Consider the following 27,413-nt stretch of genomic DNA (forward strand, 5'->3'; position numbering starts at 1 on the left):
ACATTCTGAGATTTTACTTTGGCCCTGCGTGAAGGGGCACAGCAGGACTATCCAAACAAACTTCCACTACCCCAATACACAAATTCTGACTTTACTTTTTTTTTTAAAAAGGTACAATAAGGGACTGTCTCTGACAAGCAACATATGGTTTTTACAAAGCATGCTCAGTACAAAGCAACCATGTTTAATCAGATATTCACCATACAATCAATTTAAATGGTGGAGTTGCAAAATTGGTACTTGACTTCTTAACTAGACTGTCCAACTAAACCAAATGTATGGAAGGTAAGAGTCAAAGTCTCAGGCTGCATCTAGTGTAGAAAAGGTACAATGGTTCTTGTCTGTCATTCCCTTAAGAACGTATTTTGGGATTCTGACATTTTAAAATGAGTCCTTTAGGGTTGAAAAAGGACAATTACCTGTTCCGTAACTGGTGTTCTTCAAGATGTGTTGCTCCTGTCTATTCCACAGTAGGTGTGTTCGCTCGGCAGGTGCACCAGTGCCAGAAGTTTTTCCCTTAGCAGTACCTGTACGGAGTGAGCACTGCAGTGACCCCTGGAGTTGCACCTGTATATCACTATAAGGGGAGCTGTGCACTCTTCCCCCCCCCTTCTTGCCAGACAGTTCCGACAGGGGAAGAGGGCAGGGTGTGGAATAAACATGAGCAACAGCTTGAAGAATGCCAGTTACAGAACAGGTAACTGTCCTTTCTTCTTCACATGATTGCTCCTGTGTATTCCACAGTAGGTGATTCCAAGCAATATCTGTTGGGGGTGAGTAGGCGTTCACGATAGACCAGGACGGGTACCGCCCTGCTGACTCCGGCATCATCGCTAGACTGGGTGACAATCACATAATACAAAGTAAAACTATGAACTGAGGCCCAACTGGCCACCCTTCAAGTGTCTTGAATAGGGACATGGGCTACATAGGCAGCTGATGAGGCCTGAGCCCTTGTAGAGTGTGTCCTAACTATCGGTGGCAGGGGATCCCTTGCCAGATCGTAATACATGCATATGCACAAGGTGATCCAGCAGGAAAGACGCTGGTGGAGACAGGTTGCCCCTTCACCTGCTCAGCCGAGACAACAAAAAGTTGCAAGGATTTCAGAAACGGCTTAGTCCGTTCCGGATAAAAGGCCAGTGCCCTATGCACATCACATGTGTGGAGGCAATGTTCCTCGGAGGAATGGGGCTTAGGACAGTGCACAGGGAGAAAGATGCTTTGTTCCATATCAAAGGTGGAGACCACCTTCGGGAGGAACTCCGGGTGTGGGTGAAGCTGGACTTTATCCCTATGGAAGACCATATAGGGAGGTTCTGAGGTCACAGCCCTAAGTTCCGAGACCCGTTGGGCCAACGTGATCGCTACAAGGAAGGCCACCTTCCACTAGAGGTGAGACAAGGAACACGTGGCCAGGGATTCACGCTCTCACCATTGTCACCAGGAAGGTCGTGACTGAGGCAATGCGATCTCTCAGTGCCTCAAACCTGTCTAGGGGGAGAGGGGCTGTGAACTTTATGTGCTGAACTGGAACTAAGGTTGATTTGGTCTTGTTCACCACTAGGCCAAGATCGGCACATGTCAAGAGGAGCAGACCCACCTGAATCTTTACCTCAGAACGCGAGTCGCCATTGAGAAGCCAATCGTCCAGGTAGGGGAAGATCTGGACCCCCTCCCGCCTGAGGTAGGCCACTACCACAGCCATACACTTCATGAAAACCCTGGGTGCCGTAGAAAGGCCAAACCGGAGGACTGCAAACTGATAGTGGTCTAACCCCACTAGGAAGTGAAGGGAACACCTGTGTCCCTCGAAAATATGGATGTGAAAGTATTTGCGGTCATTGGCCGGCACAAAGTACTTCCTCTCAGCCTTCTTGGACATTGGTGCCAAGGAGGCAGGAGTTTGCCACAGAGTGTTAGAAATGTTGGCTATGCCCTGGTGCAGGGGGAACAGCCACACAGCCCGGTGCCGAGGGAGACAACACATTGAAGAGGGAATCAGACAGGCCCTCCATCTCCTCGGCCTCGCAGCTGGATGCCACCCGCTTTAGCAGGTCTTGGTGCACCGTGAAGTCCTCCTGCGGGACTGAAGGTACAGGTGTTGTTATGGTGTCGTCCGGTGCTGGGGAGAGGGCCCGCACAGAGCCAAGGGGCTGGGTCGGTATGGGGGGGGGCAAGCCCCAGATCAGAGTCCAGGAGCGGATCCACTGACTCGTGGCCCGCCAAACTTGTCTGATGGAGCCTGAGACGCACTGGCAACCAAGTGGGCCCTCATCTGGGCAGGCATCGGCGGCCACAGGGCCCACTGGCACCACTGCCCTTGCCGCTGACTCGGCTGGGAGCCAGGTGGTGCTATCTGTCCCGGTTGAGCAGCGCGGAGCGAGGACAGCCGGCTAGGTGCCGAGGACATCATCGAGCACACTGTCTCAAAAGAGCGGTAGGAGCGGCGGTGCCTGTGACGCCGCCTCTGTCGGGACCTGGACCTCGACATTGAGGAAAGGTACTCACCCAAAGTGCTGCTTCAGTACTCGTGACAGCGTCCGGAGGTCAGGTGCCCCTGCGCCGAGGCATCGCGGGGAGAGTCTCGAGCGCAACGTCTAGGCGAGCGGGAAGTGGAATGAGGACGACAACATCTATCCCATCAAGAGCAGCTGCCATGAAGGGGAGCGTTCCTGGTGCCTCTCTTGATGCCTGTGCTTGCTGGCAGGTAGCGTCAACGGTCTCCGAGACTCCCGTCCGGGCAGCAGCCCAGATGGCCTGGCCAGCGTCAAGGGAGGGCATGAGCTACAGGAAAGACCGGTCACTGCACACCAAGCAGTGCAGGGAGCGATCCTCGGATGGGGACTGTGGCCTGCTGGGGAGGCTTGCTGGACGACCGGGGGCCCGTTCCTGGCTCCATGCCTGGACCGGCAGGCTCAATGTCTTTCGCAGCCTGCATTGCTTCCAGCGTTGACAGCATTCGTACCGGTGGGGATGTGTGTGCGGACGGCACTCGGCTGCTCTGCTCAGCCCGAGTCAGAGGCCTTGTGCCCAGGGGGGACCGAGGGCTGCCCGACATGGGACCAGTCTCCCCTCTATCCTTGTCTCGGCGCCGTTGCAAGGTAGGGCCCTTCCCCTGTTTCTTGGAGGGAGAGAGGTGCATGCTGGTCGAGGGGGCCTCGCTATGCACCGACGACGTGGCGGGGGTTGCAGAGTGGGGGCCAGCGCCGACTCCATCAGGAGAGTTCAAAGTCCAATGTCGTTCTCCTTCTTGGTCCTTGGCTTGAAAGACCTGCAGATCTTACAACGGTCGCTAATGTGAGTCTCACCCAGGCAGCAGAGACACTCAGCGTGTGGGTCACTCCTAGGCATAGAACGGTGACAGGAGTTGCACGACTTGAATCCTGGGGCATGGGGCATGCCCTGAGCCCCCACTAACAACCGAAGAAACAATCCACGAACGGTACCACTAAGGTTGAGAAGAAAAGGCTGCAGCAGAGCTGGAGCACAAAGTTCTGACTACCTTCACTGGCGGCAAGAAGAAACTGAGGGTGGAGGGAGTGCACAGCTCCCCTTATAGCGCGATATAGAGGTGCCACTCCAGAGGTTGCAGCAGTGCTCCCCCCGTATGGGTACTGCTGAGGGAAAAACTTCTGGCACCAGTGGATGTAGCAAGCACGCACACCTACTGTGGAACACACAAGCAATCACTCAAAGAAGAATGTAAACAGATACAAAAAATATTGCGCAACTATCCAAGCAGCATTTTTAAAAACAAGAGAGCCAATATTAGAAAATTATCATGAAATAAATGAGATATCTTCTGAAAATATCTCCATGGTAACTAGTGCAATCAAAACTGGCTGTTTAAAAACAAACTAGAAAACTTCATTTTTTTTAATTTTTTTATTTTAACCCTCTCTCTCTCTTTGCACTAGATTTGCAACTGCACCATCATTTACTACCCAATTTCCTTTAATGAAACTTCCTACTGGCAGTGTCCATTTCTAATAAATATTAATGCTGTGCTTTTACATCACCCAAGAATCTCAATGCTTTGCAAAGATGGGAAATACCCTCATTTTACACATCTAAAACTGAGGCACAATGGAAGTTAAGTGACATGCTCAAGATAACATAGCAAGTTTGTAGCAGAGCTAAAATTAGAATTTAGGTCTCATGGTTCCTCTGCTCTAGCTCAGTCTCCCTATAAATTGTGTTCTCAGTTTATCCGAATCCTTCAAGCTGTTAAATGAAATGTACAGTAATTTACATGTAACTGGCTAAGACTCATCTTACTGTTCCATTTCCAGAAAGGTCATATCTGCTTCTGTCAAAATCCTGAATACATTCATTTTAACTATCTTATTACAGTTAGCCAGTAATGTTTACCTTTGCAGAACCTCTGCAGAGTAAAATACATTTTGCATTATGACCATCACCAAGACAATCCCTCCACAGTTTCTATTTTAGGGATGTAAAAACAAAACAAAAAAAACCACACACCACCACTTAAGTCTGAGGTTAAAGGCTCCTGAATACTTGAAGCCTAAAGAAAAAAAAATAGGGCTGTTCTCTTAGTCATACTGTGTTGGTGTGAAAGTCTCCTTCTATTTGACAGGTAATACAAGATGCTTTTTCCTCAGTCAAGTTGTTCAGGGCTTTGAGCACAACATCTGGCATGTGATCCGTTATCATCTTGGGACTTATTAAAATATTGCTAAAGGCTGTTTCTTTTGACCATCTTGCAGTATATTTAACATCAGAAGAACACCACCTAAAAAGAAATATTTCAATAAAGCCTTTTAGACATTTAGAATAACACATGAATTTTGATCTGTGTCCACTATACAGTGCAAATCCACATGTTGGCCTTAGAAAGCATATTAGTCATACATTTAAAACCTTTGCAGATTATTAAAGGATATAAACAAACCTTTACTCAGGTACTACTAAATATTGTATATAATTAGATGAAAGAGTGGGCTTTTCAACAAACCCCTCTGTATTGGCCTACTGTGCTCCAATTTATATCAATGGTAAAACAACTTCAGTGAGATCAGAAGTAAGCTAATCCTATTCCCCCCATTCTTCTTACCCTGAGTTACAGATCCTGTTCCATTTGTGCAGATGGAGTCTGTCGGTTAGTTTATTTACATAAACAAATGGAATTTTTCAACTAATGATGAACATATTAGTTAGTGACATCAATGAGCAGCTAATATTTTTTTCCATATTGCCCATCAATATAAAACTAAACCAATATTTGCCATTTTCTGCATCAGAAACTTCTAAACGAACCCTTTTTTCCTAGTCTTTAAAATGGTTATTTTTTATTAGCAATATCTCAAAAATCACATTTGAGGCTAGATGGGCTGGACAACAGTAGTGGTGTGTTATTTACTGACTACCATTATGTTGAGGGTGCTTTTACCACATATCCAATATCAGGATTAAATATTATAATACAGCTAATTACTGTGTGTCAGGCTGAACTGAGGAGGAAGGCTAGGGAGTTTATTAGCCCAGGCTATCGATATTAATTATCTACCCGCTCAATTGAGTCCAACCTCAGGTTATTGCCAAACAGTGCTGATTTTTAAAAGCTAAAAATATTAAACAAATGTGAAAGAAGAAACCAGAATGCGGCTGTCAAACGGCTGAAGGGAAAGTGTTTTAAAAGAATGTGGCCTGTCCTCCCTTTTTCATTTTCCTCCTCCCTTCTCTTCCGGTCAACAAGGAGGCTCGCTCTTCTCTAAATCATCCATCTTTTTGTATCTGTTTCAAAATGATACTAGGAGGGGTAGACAGAGGCAGGAGCCTTGCTGGCCCATAGAGTGGGAAGTGAGGAAGGAGGGAAAAGATTTGCCTTTTTAAAAAACTCTAAAATGCTTCCCTTTTTGGTAGTTTCATAAACCCCATTTTCTTTGCTATTTGAGCATCTGTCTACTTCCTGCTTCAACTCAAAGGGAGGGAGAAGCTGAGGCAGCAAGGTTCTTGCTGGACCACTATGAGCATTCCAAATACAGGAGCCAGAAGCAGAGAGATTTGCATGCTAAGGATACAGTTATTGAGGCAAATATGTAATAGAAATGGTAGTAGTACATCATTAACACAACTGGACGATGGCTGGGACAAGCCCATTTCAGTATAATGGGTGATACTACACCATCTTTGACAATAACTAGGTGCTCACTCCACAAACAATGGAAATGTCACGCTAGTGTGTAACAAAACAATTAACATCACCATTACAGCACCTAAATACTTCGTGATGCCTTGTATCAGGGGTAGGCAACCTATGGCACATGTGCCAAAGGCAGCACGCAAGCTGATTTTCAGTGGCACTCACACTGCCCGGGTCCTGGCCACCGGTCTGGGGGGCTCTGTATTTTAATTTAATTTTAAATGAAGCTTTTAAACATTTTAAAAACCTTATTTACTTTACATACAACAATAATTTAGTTATATAATATAGACATATAGAAAGAGACCTTCTAAAAACGTTAAAATGTATGACCGGGACGCGAAACCTTAAATTAAGAGTGAATAAATGAAGACTCAGCACAGCACTTCCGAAAGATTGCCAACCCCTGCCTTATATAACGCTGTACAGTAGGTGGCCTGTGCCAGACACATAAGTACCTGTCCTGGCTAGTTTACTGTTTAAAGGTAAACAGTGAGTAGAACAGATTCAACACAGAATGGGGTTTTGGTCATTACAGCTGCAATGTCACAAGACAGTATTCAGTAGAGGGGACAAAGAAAGAGGAGGTTGTTCCCAGTTTTGGAGTGAGGGTGAAATGAAGCAGACTCAGAACTAGGTAAAAGAAACAGGGAATGCCAGAGAAGATTGGATACAATATATAAAGAGCATGAATATATGTAGGAGAAGATGAGAGCAGAGAGACCAGAGCTCTTGCCTCTGCTCCTAAGGTGAAGAACAGAAGCTTCAATTTAATAATTCAGTGAAGCATAATGTTGACCATTTTTACCTTCTTGAGCTGGTTTTTTCTACAATATGGATGATTTTTCCTGGGAGATAAAGATGACGAGACTGAGGTGGAGCATCTAAAGGAGATTCATCCTCAATGGCATTGTAAGAAGGTGACCGATGCATCATTAAACTCTCTTCAGCTAGAAGAGGCTGGGTTAGGGCAGCTTGATTTCTACCATCTAACTCAGTTGGGAAGTTATCTGGATCTCCTCCAAACACTTCATACCAACACCCATATAGCAGGATCTGGTACTGAGTTCAGAGAGAAATAAGCAGAATATGTAATTTTGATGTTTATTTTCAAAGTAGTATTTAATTTTAGACCCCCCCCCCCCCCAAGATCTCTATACCCAAGTTTCTCCAAATTAATTAGACACACTTTTTTGTGGACTGAGCTGATATCAGTTAAGAAGGGTCAATTCAGAGGGAAATGTCTGCAACTCTGACAAATTTTTTTTCCTCTAGTTCTCCTATCCAGCTCAAATCCCCACATCCACAATCTCTAGCTGCCTACCAGCTTCTTTAAGTTTAACTCTCCATAGAGGGCCTCCATAGGGTCGCTAATCTTGGAAGTACACAAAAATCTTGTGGAAAAACCCATGGAGGATCTAGGGTTTAACTCTAGGCATCGATGGATGGCAGTTTTTAACCCACTCCTTCTCACACCACAAGAAAATCATCTTCCTGACAATTTATTGTTCCAGTCTTCCAGGACCACCACCCTAAAGCCTCATCCAGCACGCGGTATTTCTCCAATGACTACTGCTCTGAGAATGCAAGCATAGCTCGTTTTGGAACGTCACCTGCGTTTCCTCAATGAACAGTAAGGGCTGACAAAGCTTTCCCTGGTGATGGGGAAAAGGAATCCCTTCTACAAAATTCCCACTCCCTTTTGGTCCCAGAAGACAGGACCAAACTTAGCCTACTGAGTCATACTGAAGCGCTTGGTCATTAATCTATCAATCACTCCTTAATTAGCTGCAGGGATCATTGCTGAGCAACACCAGGGGCACACTATCCCACTACAGACACTTTGCACAGCCTCTGCATATTTCTAGTTCTTTATAGCCAACACAGCAACAAATTGGGATGGTAAATAAACAAACAATGCTGCCCTGCAGGAGATCCACCACTAGGCCTCCTGAAACACATGTGAACTTGACTGCAGCCTAAAGTGTTTTTCCTCACTAATACTAAAACCAAAAACTAGGCAATAAAAATTTGAGATTTTTGCCTTAAAAAAATGGCACTGAAAATAAAGATGTTTTAAACAAATCCCCTATTTTTGTAAGTATGAACAATTTAATAAAACTAGTTAAAAATCTTATTGATTTGTCACCATTTATGCTATTAGGTTTATTTTTTGCATTTCCCTTTAGCAGCAAAACTAGTCTCAATTACGTACCCTATTTCAGCTCTCAGAGTTTCAACAAGAGTTTCCAACACAGCAGGGAAAAGTTTAAATAAGATGACACCATATACTTATTTTGTCACTAAATTAAAAACTAAATATTTCTGTTCAATTTGTGCTTTGGAACCCCCTTCTTAACACAAAAGAAGCCATCACCACATTAATGTTGTATCAAAACTACTTGACAATTCCATTTGCTTTTATTGTTCATGGTGTGTTTTGTTACCTTCGGCCTGTTGCAATTAGCAACTATTCTCACTATCCTTCTCTTCAGGTCTTCCATGTTGGGCATACTTAACCTGTTTAAAATACAAAACAGTGAAAAAAGCTTCTTAGGCCAACTGCTGGAGAATAACCATCTCTAAATAAAATGTAATGGTCCATCTCAAGTCACATCCTTACCTTGCAACAAGGTCCTTTCCAACAATGACTGACACAATGAAGCTTTTAGAGTAGTCTGCAAGTGATTTGCTAAAAAAAATTATATAACATAGGTCATAGCAAAAATAAAAATTTTATTTTTATATATATACACACACATATACACACACACACACATTGCAATAAAAATGTTTTTATTTTACTGGACTTTTTTCTGGAACTAGCCTTTTAAGATTAATTTAAGAGCAGGTTATACACATGCTAAATAATAGGGATGGACTAGATAACTTCTCAGGGTCCCTTACAATCCTAAATTTCTATGATTCTGTGTTGAACAGGCCAAGATTAGTTAAGGATTTTGATTTGAAGTATTTACTTTCAGTATTAACCATGTATTTGTTAACAGAATTAACAGAGTATTTCATTCTTTAATGTCTACACAGAAACAATGTCACATGGGACTGTTACAACTTTGCTGGAAAACTTTATTTTATAAATAAGCTATGAACAAGTTTCAGTCATCATCTACAAAGGCAAACCCCACAGTCAGAACAAGATAAGCCTGTTCAAGTTTCTTTAATATTAGGGCTCTCGATCAATTGCAGTTAATTCATGCGATTAACTCAAAAAAATTAATCACGGTTAATTACAGTTTTAATCACACTGTTTAACAATAGAATACCAATTGAAATTTATTAAATATTTTGGATGTTTTTCTACATTTTCATTATATATATGGTATTTGGTGTTGTAACTGAAATCAAAGTGTATATTATTCTTACCTTTACAGTGTAAAGATTTGTAAACGAAATAGTATTTTTCAATTCTCATACAAGTACTGTAGTGCAATCTCTGTCGTGAAAGTGCAACTTACAAATGTAGATATTTTATGTTACTTAGCTGCACTCAAAAACAAAATGCAAAACTTCAGAGCCTACAAGTCCACTCAGTCTTACATTTAGAGGAGATAATGCTGCCCTCTTCTTCTTTACAGTGTCAACAGAAAGTGAGAACAGGCATTTGCATGGGACTTTTGTAGCCAGCATTGCACAGTATTTACGTGCCAGATATGCTAAACATTCGTATGCCCTTTCATGCTTCGGCCACCATTCCAGAGGACATGCTTCCATGCTGATGACACGCATTAAAAAAGAGTTCATGAAATTTGTGACTGAACTCTCTGGGGGAGAACTTTATGTCCCCTGCTCTGTTTTACCTGCATTCTGCCATATATTTCGTGTTATAGCAGTCTCAGATGATAACTCAGCACATGTTGTTCATTTTAAGAACACCTTCACTGCAGATTTGACAAAAAGGCAAAGAAGGTATCAGTGTGAGATTTGTAAAGATAGCTACAGCATCAACCCAAGGTAAGAATCTGAAGTGCCTTCCAAAATCTGAGAGGGATGAGATTGTGAAGCATGCTTTCAAAAGTCTTAAAAGAGCAACACTCAGATGAGGAAACTACAGAACCTGAACCACTAAAAAATAAAATCAATCTTCTGCTGGTGGAATCTGACTCAGATAATGAAAATGAACATGTGTGGTTCGCATTGCTTTGGATAGTTATCAAGCAGAACCTGTCATCATCATGGATGCATGTCCTCTGGAATGGTAGTTGAAGCATGAAGGGACATATGAATCTTTAGCGGCACCTGGCACGTAAATATCTTGGATGCCCGGCTACAACAGTGCCATGAGAAATGCCTGTCCTCATTTTCAGGTAATATTGTAGAACAAGAAGCAGGGAGCATTATCTCCTGTAAATGTAAACAAACTTGTTTGTCTGAGCGACTGGGCTGAACAAGAAGTAGGACTGAGTGGACTTGCAGGCTCTAAAAAGTTTTACACTGTCTTGTTTTTGAGTGCAGTTATGTAACCAAAAAAAAAAAATCTACTTTAGTAAGCTGCGCTTTCATGAAAAGAAGATTGCACTACAGTACTTATATAAGGTGAACTGAAAAATACAATTTGTGTTTTTTCATTGCAAGTACTTGTAATAAAAAAATATAAAGTGAGCACTCTACTTTGTATTCTGTGTTGTAATTGAAATCAATATATTTGAAAAATGTAGAAAATATCCAAAAATATTTAAATGAGATTCTATTATTGTTGTTTAATCACGTGATTAATTTTTTTAAATCGTGTGATTAATCGTGATTTTTTTAATTGCTTGACAGCTCTATTTAATATATTAAACATAAAAGCACTATAGCTTCTTCTGTCAAAATATGAGCCAAATTCATCTCTGAAACAACTCCATTCAGTCATACCCGGGATGCATTTGTGTAAGTATCTTAATGATCTCTGTATCTTGCACTTGAAACCAAGTGTTGTATTTACCTTAACAATCCTCCTGGAGGAGAAAAGGCATAACATCTTAATGTTGGGAAGGAGTTTCTAAGCATGATGGCCAATACGGAAGCTGTTCCACCACCTAAACTGTGACCAACTATAACTAGTTTATATTCCTAAAGACAAAAACAGAAGAGTTATATGGTGAGGTTAAAAGAGAGACAGCATGCTCCACTTTGGTTTCCAATGTAACTAAAGTGTTTTGTCAGAAACACTGCTGGCAAAATTAAATAATTTGGAAGTCAGTACTTACAGGAGCAATAGTGAAAGCCTTGTTTAAAATGCCATCATTTATTAGCCTTCTGTAGATGTAATTTGCTGCTTGAGTTATCCCCTAAAAGACAGTATTCCAAGTTAAGAGAAAAAAGTAGTGTCCAGCTGGAAATACAATACACACATCCCTTTAAATGCAGTGTTCAGAATACTGACTGAAGAAATGTGTGATAACCTAGTTAACTGTTTCAATGCTTTACTGACATATGTATTGTCCAAGAGTGGCACCTGAATGAATGTACCGCACATTTACATTCTTTTTTTTTAAATTTAAAGGGACACAAGAGGCAAGCAAAACACCACGACTACAACTTAAAAACTCTGCCTCCTGCATTGCAGAGAAGAACACTGTCAACAAGCCACCCGGACAGCTGGTCTACTCTGTCTCACAAAAACCCAGCTAATTCCATTTAACTGAAGAAATTTAGGGTTGTTAATTTGATTTTTTTCCCCATTGAATAAATCACTTCAAATGGTTAAAGATGACACATGCCTTATGTACAAAACCATTTTCCAGAATGTCTTCAAGCGTCAGATCTTCACACTCTGCTGACAGATCAGTGAGGATATCCTGCAAGTAAATAAGACAGACCGCTTTTGCTACAGACAACAATTATGGGAATTTTCACAGCTCTTGATGCTGTCTTTACTACAGTAATATCCTCAAGCAAACTTTGAGTCTGCAAGTAATTGCACACAGAAAAGAGAAGTATGAATGTCTTACTTACACATATCTAGAAACCCATCACAAAGTGCCATTTACAGCTACTGTATCTCTAAACAATACTCTGATTAAAGCTACTATGCAAAAGCTGGAATGTACACTGTACATACACCTCACACCCTACTGACACAAATTTACCTTTTCCCTTCTCCCACTTGCCCCTTAAAATGGCATATAGGATCTCAGGCATCCAAGAACAGACAGGCTTACCACTTAAGAAGATTATCTACTTCCCCTATCTCATTGCTGACTCAACTGTTGGATTATTTTAAAATTCATATTTCATCTAGCCACTACAGAGAAGTGTACTGTCTCCTCCAAGCCATTGGGACATACCCATCTCCAGAGCCAGTGTTACACAACAGAGATGATACCTCAAAAGACAAGGTTCCTCTCACTGCAACCACAATAGCCTCCTTTTTGTGATCCAAAGCAACAAAAAATGGGATCTCGAAAATCTGAAGGATAAAAAATTAGGTTTGTTTAGTGAAGATACCAAATTTTCAAGAACAGTAAAGATTTATTGTAGTTTGCCGGAAAGAAATGAACATGATATCATGAAATTCTATTTAGGCATATAAACTTTTCTTACTGAACTCAGGATTTTTTAAAAATCTATTGCATATTATCATTAGGATTTCTCTTATTCTTGAACAAGGTTACGTGAGAGCTTTTGCTATGTGTTGTGAGTCTGTCAGTACTTAAAAAAACATCAATATTTGTGTCACTGTTATCTAAACAAGCATCCATGTATTAGGGTTGGGTTTTTTTGTTTTAAATTCTTTTAAAAGCATTTTGGGTTAGTTGGGGCTTCCACTTTATAACAGGGGAGGCTGAGGAGAGGAAAGCATCCTCTTCCTGGTTTCTAACTGAACTCAAGAAATTACTGAGAATTCTCTTGTTGAGTGTTTGTCCAGATTGTTTACCTTGTTATGAAAGCTGATATGAATGAAATCTCTGTACTGTAGCCCTGTTATTTTTAGGATGGATCCAAAGTGAAAGTTAAGACGATCACCACCAATTATATCAAAATCTGTTGGGCTGTTTCTGCAACTAAGAAAACATGGGAAAGAAAAGTAAACTTGCCAGTTCCAGCTAGTTACGGTACATTTCCTTTCAGAAAAAGAACTCAATTACATTCACAGCAGGGTTTCTATTGGGAGCACACTGGGTGTTTATACTATAAAGACTGGCTAATACACCATTACTCTGCTAAAAGATTTATAGCAAACAAGGCAATTCCTAAGAAGATTTTTTTTTTTTAAACTACATCCAGATAGAAATTATACACTTGAGAAAAAAATTCAAGTACAAAAACAATTCTAAGGAGTGAATTAATTTGACCCCAGCCACAATTTCAGCTTATAAAATTATAAATTCATTCAATTTCTCCCAAGTCTTTATGACTGTAAGTTGTGACATCTCAGGAGGATAATTAACTTCATGGCAATTAAAGGTGGATGAAATATTCACTGCTAATGTCACAAATAATGGAGGTGATTATTTAAACAGAGAGTTACTATATAAGATTATGCTTGCTTTCTTAATATTAACTGCCAAAGTTTGCAGTGTTATTGTAGCTGATGATCACAGAATATTGGAGACAAGGTGGGTTAGATAATAAATTTTACTTGGTCATCTTCAAAGTTGCCAAAGTTTGACATAAGAAAGTTTTTTGTTTTGATGCACTTAGTACAATTTCCAAATTTGTCTATTTCTTTTTCTTAATTTTGACACACTTGTGTTGTATCATGTTAAATATAATATTAACATACAAAGCCAGTTTATGGTGAGATTTACTTATGTTAGATTTTGATCCTGCACCTGTCTCAGTGCAGATGTCCACCTCTGCAGAGACCCATTAACTTGGGGGAAGACGCCTATACAGTGAGAATTTCAGGATCAGGGTCTTTAATAACTGACTCATTCTTTATATAGAAGCAAATGGTTCCACTGTAAGCCAAAGAGGTCTTGGAGGGTAATCTTGCCTGATTACCCTAAATATAGAAAATAATGTACTTCCATTTATACACTCTCTTGTCTAAGCGGAAGCACATAAGGCCTCAATCCATCTTTGTCGGTTTGGTTTGATTCCAACACCCATGGCCCCATTTTGAGGAAAGTCCATTCAACTCAATCAAATGCCTTTTCAGATACTAACACTGATCTGGCTGAATGAAGACCAGTCACTCTTTGCAATCTTTTGTTTCTGTGTTTTCTTGTGACTATTGGGTCACACTCTTTGTAGCTTGCATAGGCTGAGCTCACTGCAAGCACCAGCGGCTCCTTGCATCCCTCCACTCCACCCCACAAGGCTCTGTGTGCTACCCTCCTGTCCCTCTTTATTTCAGGTACTCCTTGAAATTTCCCCGTATTCCCCCCATGCCAGCATCTCTGTGTGCACCCCCATTCCTGCCATACCCTCCATACTAGGAGCTCTGTGTGCACCCTTTGCCACTGTGCACCCCATCTTCCCAGTGCTGGAGCTCTGTGTGCCCGCCTCTACCCACACCAGGATACCTCCATATCTGCCTCACTAGGTTCTGTCTCCTCCCTATTCTCCATGCTAATGGTCTTGGGTGCTCCCCACTCCACTCATACCAAGGTCCCTCAATTTTCACTCCACACCAGGAGCTCTGTGCGCCCTCCTCCCATTCTGTCTCCCAGGCCAGGGGCTGTGTGCACACTCCCATTCCCCAATTCCCCCAAACCAGTATCTGTTTGGAAGATAAGTCATTCAAGGTGCAAACATGTTAAACTTTATTAGGACAGGCAGAGATGAGACAGAGGTAGTTTTATGCTGGAAGGCATTAATAGATGCCATTAACCAACTGTTTGATTTTGTAGACAATTACAGAGGGGCTTAAAGCTGTTGCTCTATGTGTCTCCCATTCCCCCTTTCAATTGTCCAATTCTATCCAAAAATCAATAGGGTTCTGGTCACTGATGCCCATGAACATTCTCTGAACATCTGTAACTAATCAGGTGCAGTGTTCAAAAACTTCTTGTGTAATAGCCAAACACAGAAATGCCATTAAGGTCAGTGTATGGCTTTGTAAGTTTGGCCAAAGAAAACAGCTTGGCTACCTTTCCAAAACTAGAAGAAGTATTTTGAAGGCTGGTTTCCTTTTACTCAATTTGCGAAAAACAACTCTTAGCAGTCAAGCTCATGTATACTTAAGTAGACAGAAATTGACAAAATAAGAGAACTGCTTTTTAAGTGATTTGTACTGATATGAAAAAATAATTAAAAAAAGAAACTATGCACTTTTAAGATCTTATACCAACCTACCAGTCACCGTTAAGCTTACAGAATGCAGTAAATGGGTTAGTGTATATGTAGTAAGGCCATCCATAAGCAGCTGCAGCAAACTGCATGTAGTGAGCAGCATTTTCTAATTCAATATCCAAATCATCAGTCTGGCGGGGAAAAAAAAAAACAAAAACAAAACAGTTCTATATGTAAGGCAAGCCCAGGATAAAGAATACAGATGCACACCATGCTACTGTAACACTAAGGCCCTAGATCTCCCCACAGACCCAAATAGTCATGGCAATGAAGTTTATTCTTTTACCTTTTCACTGTAAGCCCCAAGTAAATGAAATAGAACAACTGAGAGGAAGGAGTTCACACTTAAGCATATTCAATTTGCATATTTAGAAAAAGTTTAGGGTTTATTTGTTAACAATAAAGTCTTTAAATAATAATTTGAATTTTCAAGACTCCATTTTAAGTAATTGTTCTTTAACAGTACCAAGTTTATATGTTTCTATATTTTACTATACACTGAAACATGGTAGTGAAAATTAAATGTTCATTCTAAGATGTTAGAGAGGTTATTCCTTCACTCTCACCCTTCCCTGGTCCTTCTCGCATGAACAGAGAGCAACAATACCCGAAGTCCGAAGGTGCAAACAATTCGATGTTTATCGGGGTGAACTTCCAGCAAGCTTAAATTCAAGTTCCTTTTCCTTATTTTTCGAATCCCAACTTACTTCCTGTTTGCCCCTAATTTATATAGTAATATTTTCAGCTATACCTTAACCAATCATTCTACTAAAATTTACCTAATCAATCCTAACGTATTGTAACATGATTAGCTAACCAATTATATCCCACCGCCTTAATTAGTTTACACCTAGCAAAAGTAATTATACAGCAGACAGAAACAATCACAGAACCAGACAGAGACCATGCAAATAAACGTACAAAACAATACAGAAGTAAGGATTTCACAAATACATCTATACAGATATAAGGGTTCTCCAGCTGTGTCTATTGATAAGTGAGTTCTTGCCAGACAGGATGCGATCAAACTAGGTTTCCTTTTACATCTTCTAGGCTCTTCCCTTTCTCTGGAGGTGACAGATTGAATCACCTTTCTAACAGTCCCAGATTGCCTTATTTTAATATGACTAGTTTGGAATTGAGGACGTGACCATACATTTCCCAGTTTATGGCTGCTAAAGAACCAGGCCTCAGACTGTCACAGTAAGAGACGGCCACTACACAGACAGTAATTTTTGATTCTCTCTTTAATACCTCTATAACTAGCTAAGTAATAAAAATACACCTAAAGTCTTAAAGTATAGGCTTTTGCAGACAGGCCTGAATATCTATATCCCAACATAAGAGATGTAGGTGGAGGGAAGGCTACAGATTACGTAACATAATTCTCACAAGAGCTTTTTTTTTTTTTTCCTTTGCATAGAACCCACCATCAGCTGAATTCAAAAGGAATTCTCTAGTAAGTGGTGTGCACTTAAACGGTTTCAACTGAAGTGGAATCATCTACTTTGGTTAAAACGGTGCATTAGGTGAGAAAATAAAGATTACAAAAGGTACAAAATAATTGACAAGAGATTTTTCCCATTTTAAGCCATTTAAGAAACGGGTGGACGATCCCGAAATGAAGTGTCACTCCTGATCAGCAAGCATTAAACAATTACTGTTTCTAATCCTGTCTGGATGTTGGTAAGTTAGTTATAATTTGAAAGACAAAAATACAGTATATGGACGCTCCCCAGGTTACACAAACCCGATTTATGCAAATCTTCATTTATGGAAAAAGTTCCATGAGCTTTTTTTTTTTTTTTTTGCGCGCGTAATTGTTGGGTATTCGTTCCCAACTTATGCAAAATTCAACTTGCGCAAGGCATTCCGGAACAGAACGCTTGTATAAGTCGGGGAGTATCTGTACTGCAAGACCAACATTTTCAGCTCTATGCTCATAGAATTGAACGTCATCTTATTTGTTTTTGTGCAAATTCTTCATGGTGATGCAAAAAGACCCTATAATTTTCACACATACACCTACTTCCCATTTCAAAATTTCATATTTATCAATATAAATGAAAACATAATTGTGGGGTGGAATTTTTGAAAGTGCCTAAGGAACACAACTCCCATTGTTTTTCAATGGGAGTTGTTCTCCTAAATCACTCAGATGCTTTTGAAAATCCCACCCTTATAGCCCAGTTCTATAATACTGGGAGGCTGGGAGGTTTTTAGTTTATAATCATTTTCCAGTCATTTTTACTTTCAGGTTCTCCATGTATTAGTACAATACACCAATGTTTTGATTGCAAACTTCATAAGAGAATTTTTATAGGATTACAAAATTTCCTATTTGAACTTAAAATACTAGAAACTATGAGCCCTGGATTTTGTCAAAGCTAATTTTTACAAAACTTGCATTTTAGTTTAGTTTGACAAGACACTGTCCCTTAAATAGGCTGTATCACAAAGCTGTTTTTTGGTAGCTTATCTTACCACATGGGATGGGTGGGAATGACACAGGACTTCTTCAGGCTCTTTTGGGCAGTTTTCCACTTTATCTTGCTCTTGATGGAGCAGAGTCAAGCCTGCTGCTATGTCACTAGGCACCAGATCAGTGTCCTGCCAAAGAAAATGGAAAAAAATCTTTAAAAATAACCCCACAACATCACAGGCAAGCCACTGAAAAATTTAAAAAGTGATTTTCTTTTGCAGTTCTCTAGTAAATACATTTACATCAGAAGGCAAGGGTGTGCTTGTGAAACATTCACATCGCCATCCAATGCACTCAACACTGCATCTTTAAAAACTTTCTGCAAATAAAAGCCACATAGAAAATTCCAATGTCAAAAAGAAAGTTAAAAGGATCTTCTTTAAAAGGCCTGTGGAGCCCTAAAGTAAGATGATTTGAACATGACTAATAATTGTCACAAGCAACTTCGAAAAAAAAACATGTACCTCCCTCTACAGCTACTATGTAAGTTAGAAGGAATGCCCATGCTGTTATTTGTGATATGTCACTAGCAAATACTCCTGTGCTGAACCTGGGGTAAGCCACCTAACATTTGCTTACAGATCTCTAACAATACTGTAAATACAACACTGTCATTTAGAGCTCGATCCTGCAAAGCGATGAGCACTAGTCACTAATGAAGTTGATAAGAAGTGAGGACGCTCAACCCCTCACAGGATTGGGTTCTTAGGGTGCCATGAAAATTATTCCATCTGTAAAGAAACCACATTAGAAGGCCAGGGAGTATGGTAATTGAGCTTTTTATCACAAGATTATTTGTTCATAGAATAGAATATCAGGGTTGGAAGGGACCTCAGGAGATCATTTAGTCCAACTCCCTGCTCAAAGCAGGACAAATCCCCAGACAGTTGTGTGTGTGTGTCTGGTTGTTTTTTTTTGTTTGTTTGGTTTTTTGACCCCAGTTCCCTAAATGGCCCCCTCAAGGATTGAACTCACAACCCTGGGTTTAACAGGCCCATGCTCAAATCACCGAGCTATCCCAATTGACCCTTGGTCAACAGTGATCATTGGAAGGCTCTTAGCAACTTATGTGAAATGAGACTGGCAAAACAAACAAGCTATATGATGAGTAATAATTAGAAATATTTACAGAAGGATTCCCCTTCTATTAGCCACGAGAACTGGGATTTTTAAGTTTGACGGCAATGGGAAGACTCAGCAAAGTCAGGATGTAGGCACTTCCTTTTCTACTATGCATAAGTGAAGGGGGGTTTACAGAGGAAAGGTCCAGGTACAGAGGTTTTAATTCAGCTGCCCAAGATGACTACTCCCCTTATCCAGGCTCCCTCTATCACCCTACAACCCACTGACTTGGAGGCAATTACAGAGCAGCATGCACAGACACCATTTTAATGAATAAGAACCTCTCCCACCAACCTTGAGTATGAAAAGAGAGTCTAAGTTCACTGCTGAACTCTGCTTTCCCACACAGCCGCACAGCGTGCTGGCAGATAGGTCCCAGCTCAAACAATACTACACAGACCTTAAATTGTGATGAGCTTTCTACAGCAACTAAAGAGCAGTTGCTTGTATGGGCCAGTTTGGTATAGTTCAGGATGGGAGAACTGCCTTAACACAGTTAATGCTGACATTACCTCTTCATAAGCTCAATAAATTAATGTAGCTAAACTGTTTGCTCCATTCCCTACTATGAGCAAGGGGAAAAATGGTAAACTCTGGATCCCCACATACCAAAGTTAAGAAAAAAAATCAACCTCATTCCCCTGACTAGGGAATTACCCAAGTTGAAGAGAAAAAGAACTTCACTAGCTGAACTACAGTCAACAGCCTTACTGGGAAATGTAAACTCCCAATATAGACAAGATCCTAAACTCAATTAATACCACCAGGCATTCTTAGAGGATCATGAGAAAACTCCAGAGGAATGGGGCTTTTTTTTTTTTTAGTGAAGACAGTGAATATGTTTGTACAAGGAAAAGAGTGATTTAAAAATTTTATTATTTTTTAAATGCAAGCAAGAATGATACTACAGCAAAGCAAGTTTGTGACCAAAATATTGGTGAAAAAGTGGAGGCAAATTCACTGTTGTGAAGCTATTGCCTATCTGGCTCCTATGTCTGAAGTACCAAGTGTGTTAAAATAAAGTAGTTTGAAAACAGTGGTTACTTGGGCATGTGACTTTTCCAAGTTTTAAGTTTGTAATTTGTTAGTTTGTGCAATTTTCCCAATCTCTTCCCCCAAGAGGGCAAAGGACCCCATGTTAAAAGGAGGAAAGTGTGGTGCAAGTTTTCTATTTCAGAATAGAGCTGATAGGTATCAAAAGCCTGATTCTCAAGTAAATGGCACTGCTGAACTCACTGACCTAAAGGCAAGAGCCACATGTGAAAATGCTGCAGTATTGGGGATTCAGTGTTTTGTCAAATGGAATGATAAGAAAAAATAAACAAATCTTTCCATCTTACTGAGAAGTAGGTGCGGAAAAGTTCTGCAATACTTGTAAAAGCCACTCGGTGATCATCATCTTGCATAATACAACAACACAGTAACCTGATTCTCGTCTCCCAGACTCTGGTTGCGGTCTTCTTGACATTATAAAACAATTGACCTGATTGACTGCTTTCCAAGTTGCGATTTATATCATCAGCCAGGTACAGTGTTTTTTTCCCCCCAAGAGGATCAAAGACAATTGCAACTGCAACGATGGTAAAGATGATGATAACCCAGCTGCAAAACAGAAGGGTGTGGGAGGAGAGGCTTGGTGAACCACGTACTCCTAAAGTACTGTATACAAGAGCATGCAGCTATAGTTCTTGTCATAGAAAAGAAAATACAGTTTATTGTGGCATACCACCAGCACACTCACTTCTGGTACCAATGATGGCTTTGTAATAGGGACACCAATCCACTAGGAACAGGATTGAGACTGCCAACTCATTTCACATAACACACTAAACCTCTACTGCAATCACCACTGATGGACGACTGTTTTGAAATAGCTACCTTAAGTTGGGGAAGGCTCCATACGCCATTACCAGCCTCTTAAGGCATCTATCCCTGCTCCTCTGTTTCTCTTCTCCCACCCTCTTCACATCTGTCCTATCATCCATCTTTCTTTGTCTTTTTGACCCCTTCTCATCTTTACTCTTCATAGCCTTCACTTCATCCCCTGCTTTGTAAGGGAGGATGCAACAACATCTCTCAGGTAATTACAAAAGCACAATGAAAAAATTAGTTTATTTTAGTCTTTATGTATTCACCCACTATAAAAATCCTGGTTTAAGAAATGCCAGGAATTTAAAAAATATATCCAAGTTTTGAGTGTTCAGAAAAAATATTCACTGGATATTTAAAATATAAATGCATAATGTAAGTTTCGTTTTCTGTTAGCATCTTTACCTTGCAATAACTGTCCAGAATACGACATTTACCACAGTCCTTTCGCAATGTACATCGGTGTCCGACACCCATATAGCTCCCACAACTGCCCAGACCAATTCTGGGATATAAAGACCTAGCCGAGTATAAAGCAATTTAGGAAGAGATTTCCTTGGCCCAGGGTTAGAAATTGTTCCTGAAATTACAGATGGAATTTAAGTAAAGTCACTTATGTTCATAAAATATCATTAAAAAAAAAAATCACAGTGTTTTTATGCTATGGTGCCCAGTGTGAAATTTAATCAAGTACATAAAAACCCAGCAAACTAAGATTTTTAGAGTGACGTTTCAAAGTGAAACTGTAGACCATAAAGTGTCTTAGAACTGAATGGTGAACATCTTTAGCATCTGGAAATATTAAAATCATTTCTGCTTTCCCAGAGGAATTTTTGTATTTCCTAGAAGATACATATCAACCTCAGCCTGTTCATATAGGACCCAATTCGACTCTCTAGGCTAGTGGTCTCCAAACTTTTTATGCTCAAGATCACTTTCTGAATTTAAGGGCAAACCAGGATCTACCCTGTCCCTTCCCCGAGGCTCTACCCCTACCCCAAAGCCTCGCCTCAATCACTCCATTGCTTGCTTTCCCCCACCCTCCCTCACTTTCACCGGCCTGCGGTAGAGGGGGTTGGGGTTCGGGGGGGTATGGGCTCTGGGCTGGGGCCAAGGGGTTTGCAGTGTGGGAGGGGGCGCCGGGCTGATCCTGGGGCAGGGGGGTGGGGTGCAGGTGGGGGTGAGGGTGCAAGCTCCGGGAGGGAGTTTAGGTGCAGGAGGGGGCTCTAGGCTAGAACAGAGTGTTGGGGTGCAGCAGAGGGGTGCGGACTCTGGGAGGGGGCCATAGGGTGCGGGCTCTAGGAGGGGGTCAGGGCTGGGACAGGGGGTTGAGGTGCAGAGGGGAGTTGGCATGCTGGCTCCTGGAGGGAGCTCAGGACTCGGGATTGGGGTGTGGCCTCCCACAGGGCAACACTTACCTTGGGTGTCTCCCGGTCAATGGCACAGTGAGGCTAAGGCAGTCTCCCTGCCTACCCAGGACCCATGTGGCTCCCAGAAAGTGACAACACGCCCCCACAGCCCGTGTATGTGTGTGGGGGGGGGGGCACAAGGCTCCTCTCGATCAATTGCAGTTAATTCATGCGATTAACTCAAAAAAATTAATCACGGTTAATTACAGTTTTAATCACACTGTTTAACAATAGAATACCAATTGAAATTTATTAAATATTTTGGATGTTTTTCTACATTTTCATTATATATATGGTATTTGGTGTTGTAACTGAAATCAAAGTGTATATTATTCTTACCTTTACAGTGTAAAGATTTGTAAACGAAATAGTATTTTTCAATTCTCATACAAGTACTGTAGTGCAATCTCTGTCGTGAAAGTGCAACTTACAAATGTAGATATTTTATGTTACTTAGCTGCACTCAAAAACAAAATGCAAAACTTCAGAGCCTACAAGTCCACTCAGTCTTACATTTAGAGGAGATAATGCTGCCCTCTTCTTCTTTACAGTGTCAACAGAAAGTGAGAACAGGCATTTGCATGGGACTTTTGTAGCCAGCATTGCACAGTATTTACGTGCCAGATATGCTAAACATTCGTATGCCCTTTCATGCTTCGGCCACCATTCCAGAGGACATGCTTCCATGCTGATGACACGCATTAAAAAAGAGTTCATGAAATTTGTGACTGAACTCTCTGGGGGAGAACTTTATGTCCCCTGCTCTGTTTTACCTGCATTCTGCCATATATTTCGTGTTATAGCAGTCTCAGATGATAACTCAGCACATGTTGTTCATTTTAAGAACACCTTCACTGCAGATTTGACAAAAAGGCAAAGAAGGTATCAGTGTGAGATTTGTAAAGATAGCTACAGCATCAACCCAAGGTTTAAGAATCTGAAGTGCCTTCCAAAATCTGAGAGGGATGAGATGTGAAGCATGCTTTCAAAAGTCTTAAAAGAGCAACACTCAGATGAGGAAACTACAGAACCTGAACCACTAAAAAATAAAATCAATCTTCTGCTGGTGGAATCTGACTCAGATAATGAAAATGAACATGTGTTGGTCCGCATTGCTTTGGATAGTTATCAAGCAGAACCTGTCATCATCATGGATGCATGTCCTCTGGAATGGTAGTTGAAGCATGAAGGGACATATGAATCTTTAGCGCACCTGGCACGTAAATATCTTGGATGCCGGCTACAACAGTGCCATGAGAATGCCTGTCCTCATTTTCAGGTAATTTAAATCGATTTCCGGAACTCCACAAAACCCAACGGTAGTTTCCGGAATCGACATGGCGCAGCCGCGCACATCGATTCCGCGCGGTGAAGTATGGGGTGAGTACATTGAGATTTTAGATAATCGATTTCAGCTACGCTATTCTCGTAGCTGAAATTGCGTATCTAAAATCGATTTTCGCGCTTCGTGTAGACCTGGCCTAAGATGAAGAGAGTTGGAGGGTCTGTTTTGTTTTTTTAAATGAAATTGTGTTCTAGCAGAAGGATATCAAAATAGAAAAGTGACATTTGTCTGATGAAGAGAACCAAAGCTACCCAGATGTGAAATACTAGAAACCTTATTGTATTTTCAGAGCGTTACAAGTAGTTCATAGAAGGGTGGAGATGAGCTGAGTTTATAAATACTTTTTATACAGTGAGATGATCAACTGCAGAAATGTTACCGACAAAACTTGTCACTCAACAAACTAAAAATGGCATTGTGAATTACAATTTACACTCTAGTGCTGCAGATATTGTTAAGCAGATGATAGCTTAATTAACTCAACATTTCAGTGCCTCAGATGGTGATGCATGTTACTCAGTCTAACAAACTTTTGTCCACCCACTTGATCCAGGCACGTAATTTAACTAACAATGGATTATACCCCTGTTACTATTTGAAAGTGCTTGAACTGTTTTTATTCAGGAGGGTGGGGGAGGGAATAGTGTAAGAGTATCAATTGACTCCAGATATAGGAGAGACTTGTTAGATTATCTAGTCCATCTTCCACTTTCCTTATTGCACATTTACTAGAGTTTATTCACTTTAGTTTTAGAGACACCAGGTAACAGGGTTTCCACCATTTCCCTTCAGAGATGGTTGTTTTTAATTGAGGAATTCTCTGTTAGATTTCCAGAGATTCAATCTCTATATTTCCTTTCTTAATTTATCTGGTGATTCCTAGTTATATCCCCTTAAATTATGCTGAACAATACTTCTCCCTCCTTGATGTTTGCTTACATGTATTTATATATACTTATAACCCCAAAACATTGATTTTTAATCTTTCATGAGATCAATCCCTCCAGATGCCTAAATATTTTAGCTGTTTTTCCTATGATCACTCTAGGATGGTCCAATGGTTGGGGCACTAGCCTAGGACTTATGAGGCAGGTATTTGGACCTGGGTCTCCCAACAGACTTTCTATGTGGCCTCAGGCAAGTTATAGCCGCTCTGTAAAATGGGGATAATACTTCACTGGGGTGTTGTGAACAAAAATACACTAGAGGTTGTGAAGTGCTCAAATACTACTCTAATGGGGGCATACAAGTACCTAAGACAGATATTAGAAGGGTCTATCTTTCCGCTAACGAGGATCACAGAACAGAACATGATATACAAAGGGACCATTAAGGTACGTCTACGTCCCATGATAAGGTGTCTGTGCATATGCTCCCATATCATACTAGTTTGCTTCTCTTCCTCAAGCTGAAACTCTTCCTGTTTACATAACCTTTTTATTAATAGGACACAATATAATTTGTGTGGACCTCCTTTCTATATACTTTTACTTAACGGCCTACTGTGTCTGATACACTTTTGATATGTGGCACTGACTGTGACTATATAAGGCTATGTTTACAAGTACCATTATGGAGCAGATGGATTCTGCATAGCTGCTCCTGGAAGTTTGTCAGAGGTGTTAAAAATAGTGCATCTTTTCAGATTATTTATTAGTGAACTAGTAAATTGCTGGATGTGGAAGTAGTAGCATTGCTGAATCTGATTTGGTTGTGAGAGGATATTCTGGAGTCCCCCTATTTTAAGTTATCTCCAGGCTGTGGTAAACTGTTACCTCTATTTGATTATTTAAGGTGAGCAGAGTTTAATTTATTTGTATTAGTAGTATTAATGCTGAGACATGGTTAATATAAACCTTATTACTGTCAGGGCACACAGAATGTTTGTAAAGCTGTTCTATTTTAATGTCAAATCTAAATAAAATATATAAATTCTACTACTATAAATATCAGGTATTGCAGACTGAGTATTTACCTTGCATACTGATACACACAATAGCAGATACAGCACATATTATGGCAGCCAGGAGAATGAGGAGGACAAGCAGGTAGCTGTGCAACAATCCCCCTCCAGTACAGTTAAATTTCCCTTTGTGAATGGAGTACAAAACAAGAATTCCAATCCACCTGCAGAAAAACAGTACCATAAGTTGTCACGGCTAGGAAGAAACATACGTCACCACAAAGCTAATTCAGACATAAAAAATTATCTATCTTCATTTAAAAATAATTCACAAAAGGGGCGTATTCCCACAATGAAACTCACAGAATGTAAATACTGCAGTAGAGTATATTGCAATAACCACAATAGAGACTACAAGTTCAACAATATCCTCCTTTTTTTATAGCACCTTTCATTCAGATGGATCCCAGAGCACTTCAATGATGGGTGAAGTTTCTCAGTTGAAGTGATGCAACCACATCTTGAAGTAGTAGCAAATGATTACTATGTAGTATGGTATTAATTTAGTACAGCATGCAAAAGTTACATTACGTCTCATTCTCAATATGAAAAGCCGGGTTGTCAATACATGATAGGAAAAAAACCTCCGTTTCTCTCTCACTTCCATGCAATAAAATGACAAGTGAACCAGACAGTCTCAGATCACATTTAAACAAATATTCCTAACATACCAACTAAGCAGCTTCCCAGGCATGTTATAAACATCAACAAGATAATCTACAGATAGGAAATTGCTATTATGTAAGAAGCCCAAGGACTTCTTGCGCCTAGCCGCCAGAAGGGCGGGGATCGTAGAAGCACTGCGCATGCGTCCCATCCTTAGCATGAAAATTAACATACATTTAAAATAAAACAATTAAAATAATCCTAACATTCACACTATCCTTTATAGAGAACTAGAAATCACTTGTCAATAGTTAATCAGATGCTGATCAGCTTTGCCTTCAGCCTGCTGTCACCAGGAGGGAACGGCTGCAGGCAGAACACTTGAGTCTGTCTGTATCTATCTGTTGTCTCTTGTTTTATAGGCTGTAAGCTCTTTGGGGCAGGGAATGTCTTTTTCTGTTCTGTTCATACACCTAACACAATGGCATACTGGGTTCTATAATGATAATAATAGGGCACCACAAACGTACAGTGCACCTTCCATGGCAGACCAGATCTCCCAGCTGCATGGTTCTCCTCCTCTTGGAGGGTGGTGGGAAGTGAGGATGGAATGGCTCTTACCAGATCATTCTGATGAACAGTTCAAAGGCTCCCGGAAAAACAAAGTCATCACTAGCGATAGCCCAGCGCCTCCCAAACATCACCATTCCAGGCATCCTGGGGACCCTACCAGTGCTGTGCCTGCCCCTCCTGCAGGAAGCAAATGTACTGATGACACACACTTCTCCTTACTCTCACTAAAGCAGGGAGCCTGCCTCCTACCTCACATTACTTCTCTCTGCCCACATGCTACGCATCTGCCCCCTTTCCCTGCCACCAAAGGGCTATCCCAGGCCAACCCCTGCTCCTGAAGGGCCGTCCCCAGGCCTGCCCCAGGCAGGCTGTCCCCCACCACTTCCCTTCCCTCAGGTCAACCCCCCGAAACACTTCAATGCCCAGCCCCAGCCGGGCTGCCCGCCTTCCGTCCCGCCCCGCCCTGCCACACCCCCAGCCTCCCAAGGAGCGACCCCGCACCACAAAGACGCTCCCTGCTCTCCTCGGAGAGAACATCACACCAGTCCAGAGAAGATTACATAAAAACAACACAACGCCATGACGCAACCACGCAGCGTAAGCCCTTAGAATCGCGCAGTGCACACATTCAC

General features: G+C 41.1%; 1 protein-coding gene across 1 annotated transcript; it reads right to left on the reverse strand.

Annotated features, from left to right (window-relative positions):
- DAGLB (diacylglycerol lipase beta) lies at positions 1–27,413 on the reverse strand. The gene is made up of 16 exons (XM_032802158.2): positions 27,283–27,413; positions 26,830–26,958; positions 25,615–25,766; positions 21,291–21,465; positions 20,357–20,618; positions 17,897–18,022; positions 15,416–15,543; positions 13,050–13,176; positions 12,498–12,581; positions 11,893–11,970; positions 11,380–11,460; positions 11,115–11,242; positions 8,793–8,861; positions 8,617–8,689; positions 6,978–7,231; positions 1–4,759 (listed from the first exon to the last, which is right to left on the reverse strand). Exons 2-16 carry the CDS (start codon positions 26,922–26,924, stop codon positions 4,564–4,566), a joined length of 2,028 nt encoding a protein of 675 aa, XP_032658049.1. The 5' UTR covers positions 26,925–26,958; positions 27,283–27,413; the 3' UTR covers positions 1–4,563.

Source organism: Chelonoidis abingdonii, chromosome 9 (assembly GCF_003597395.2).
Source record: "Chelonoidis abingdonii isolate Lonesome George chromosome 9, CheloAbing_2.0, whole genome shotgun sequence".
NCBI classification, from domain to species: Eukaryota; Metazoa; Chordata; order Testudines; family Testudinidae; genus Chelonoidis; species Chelonoidis abingdonii.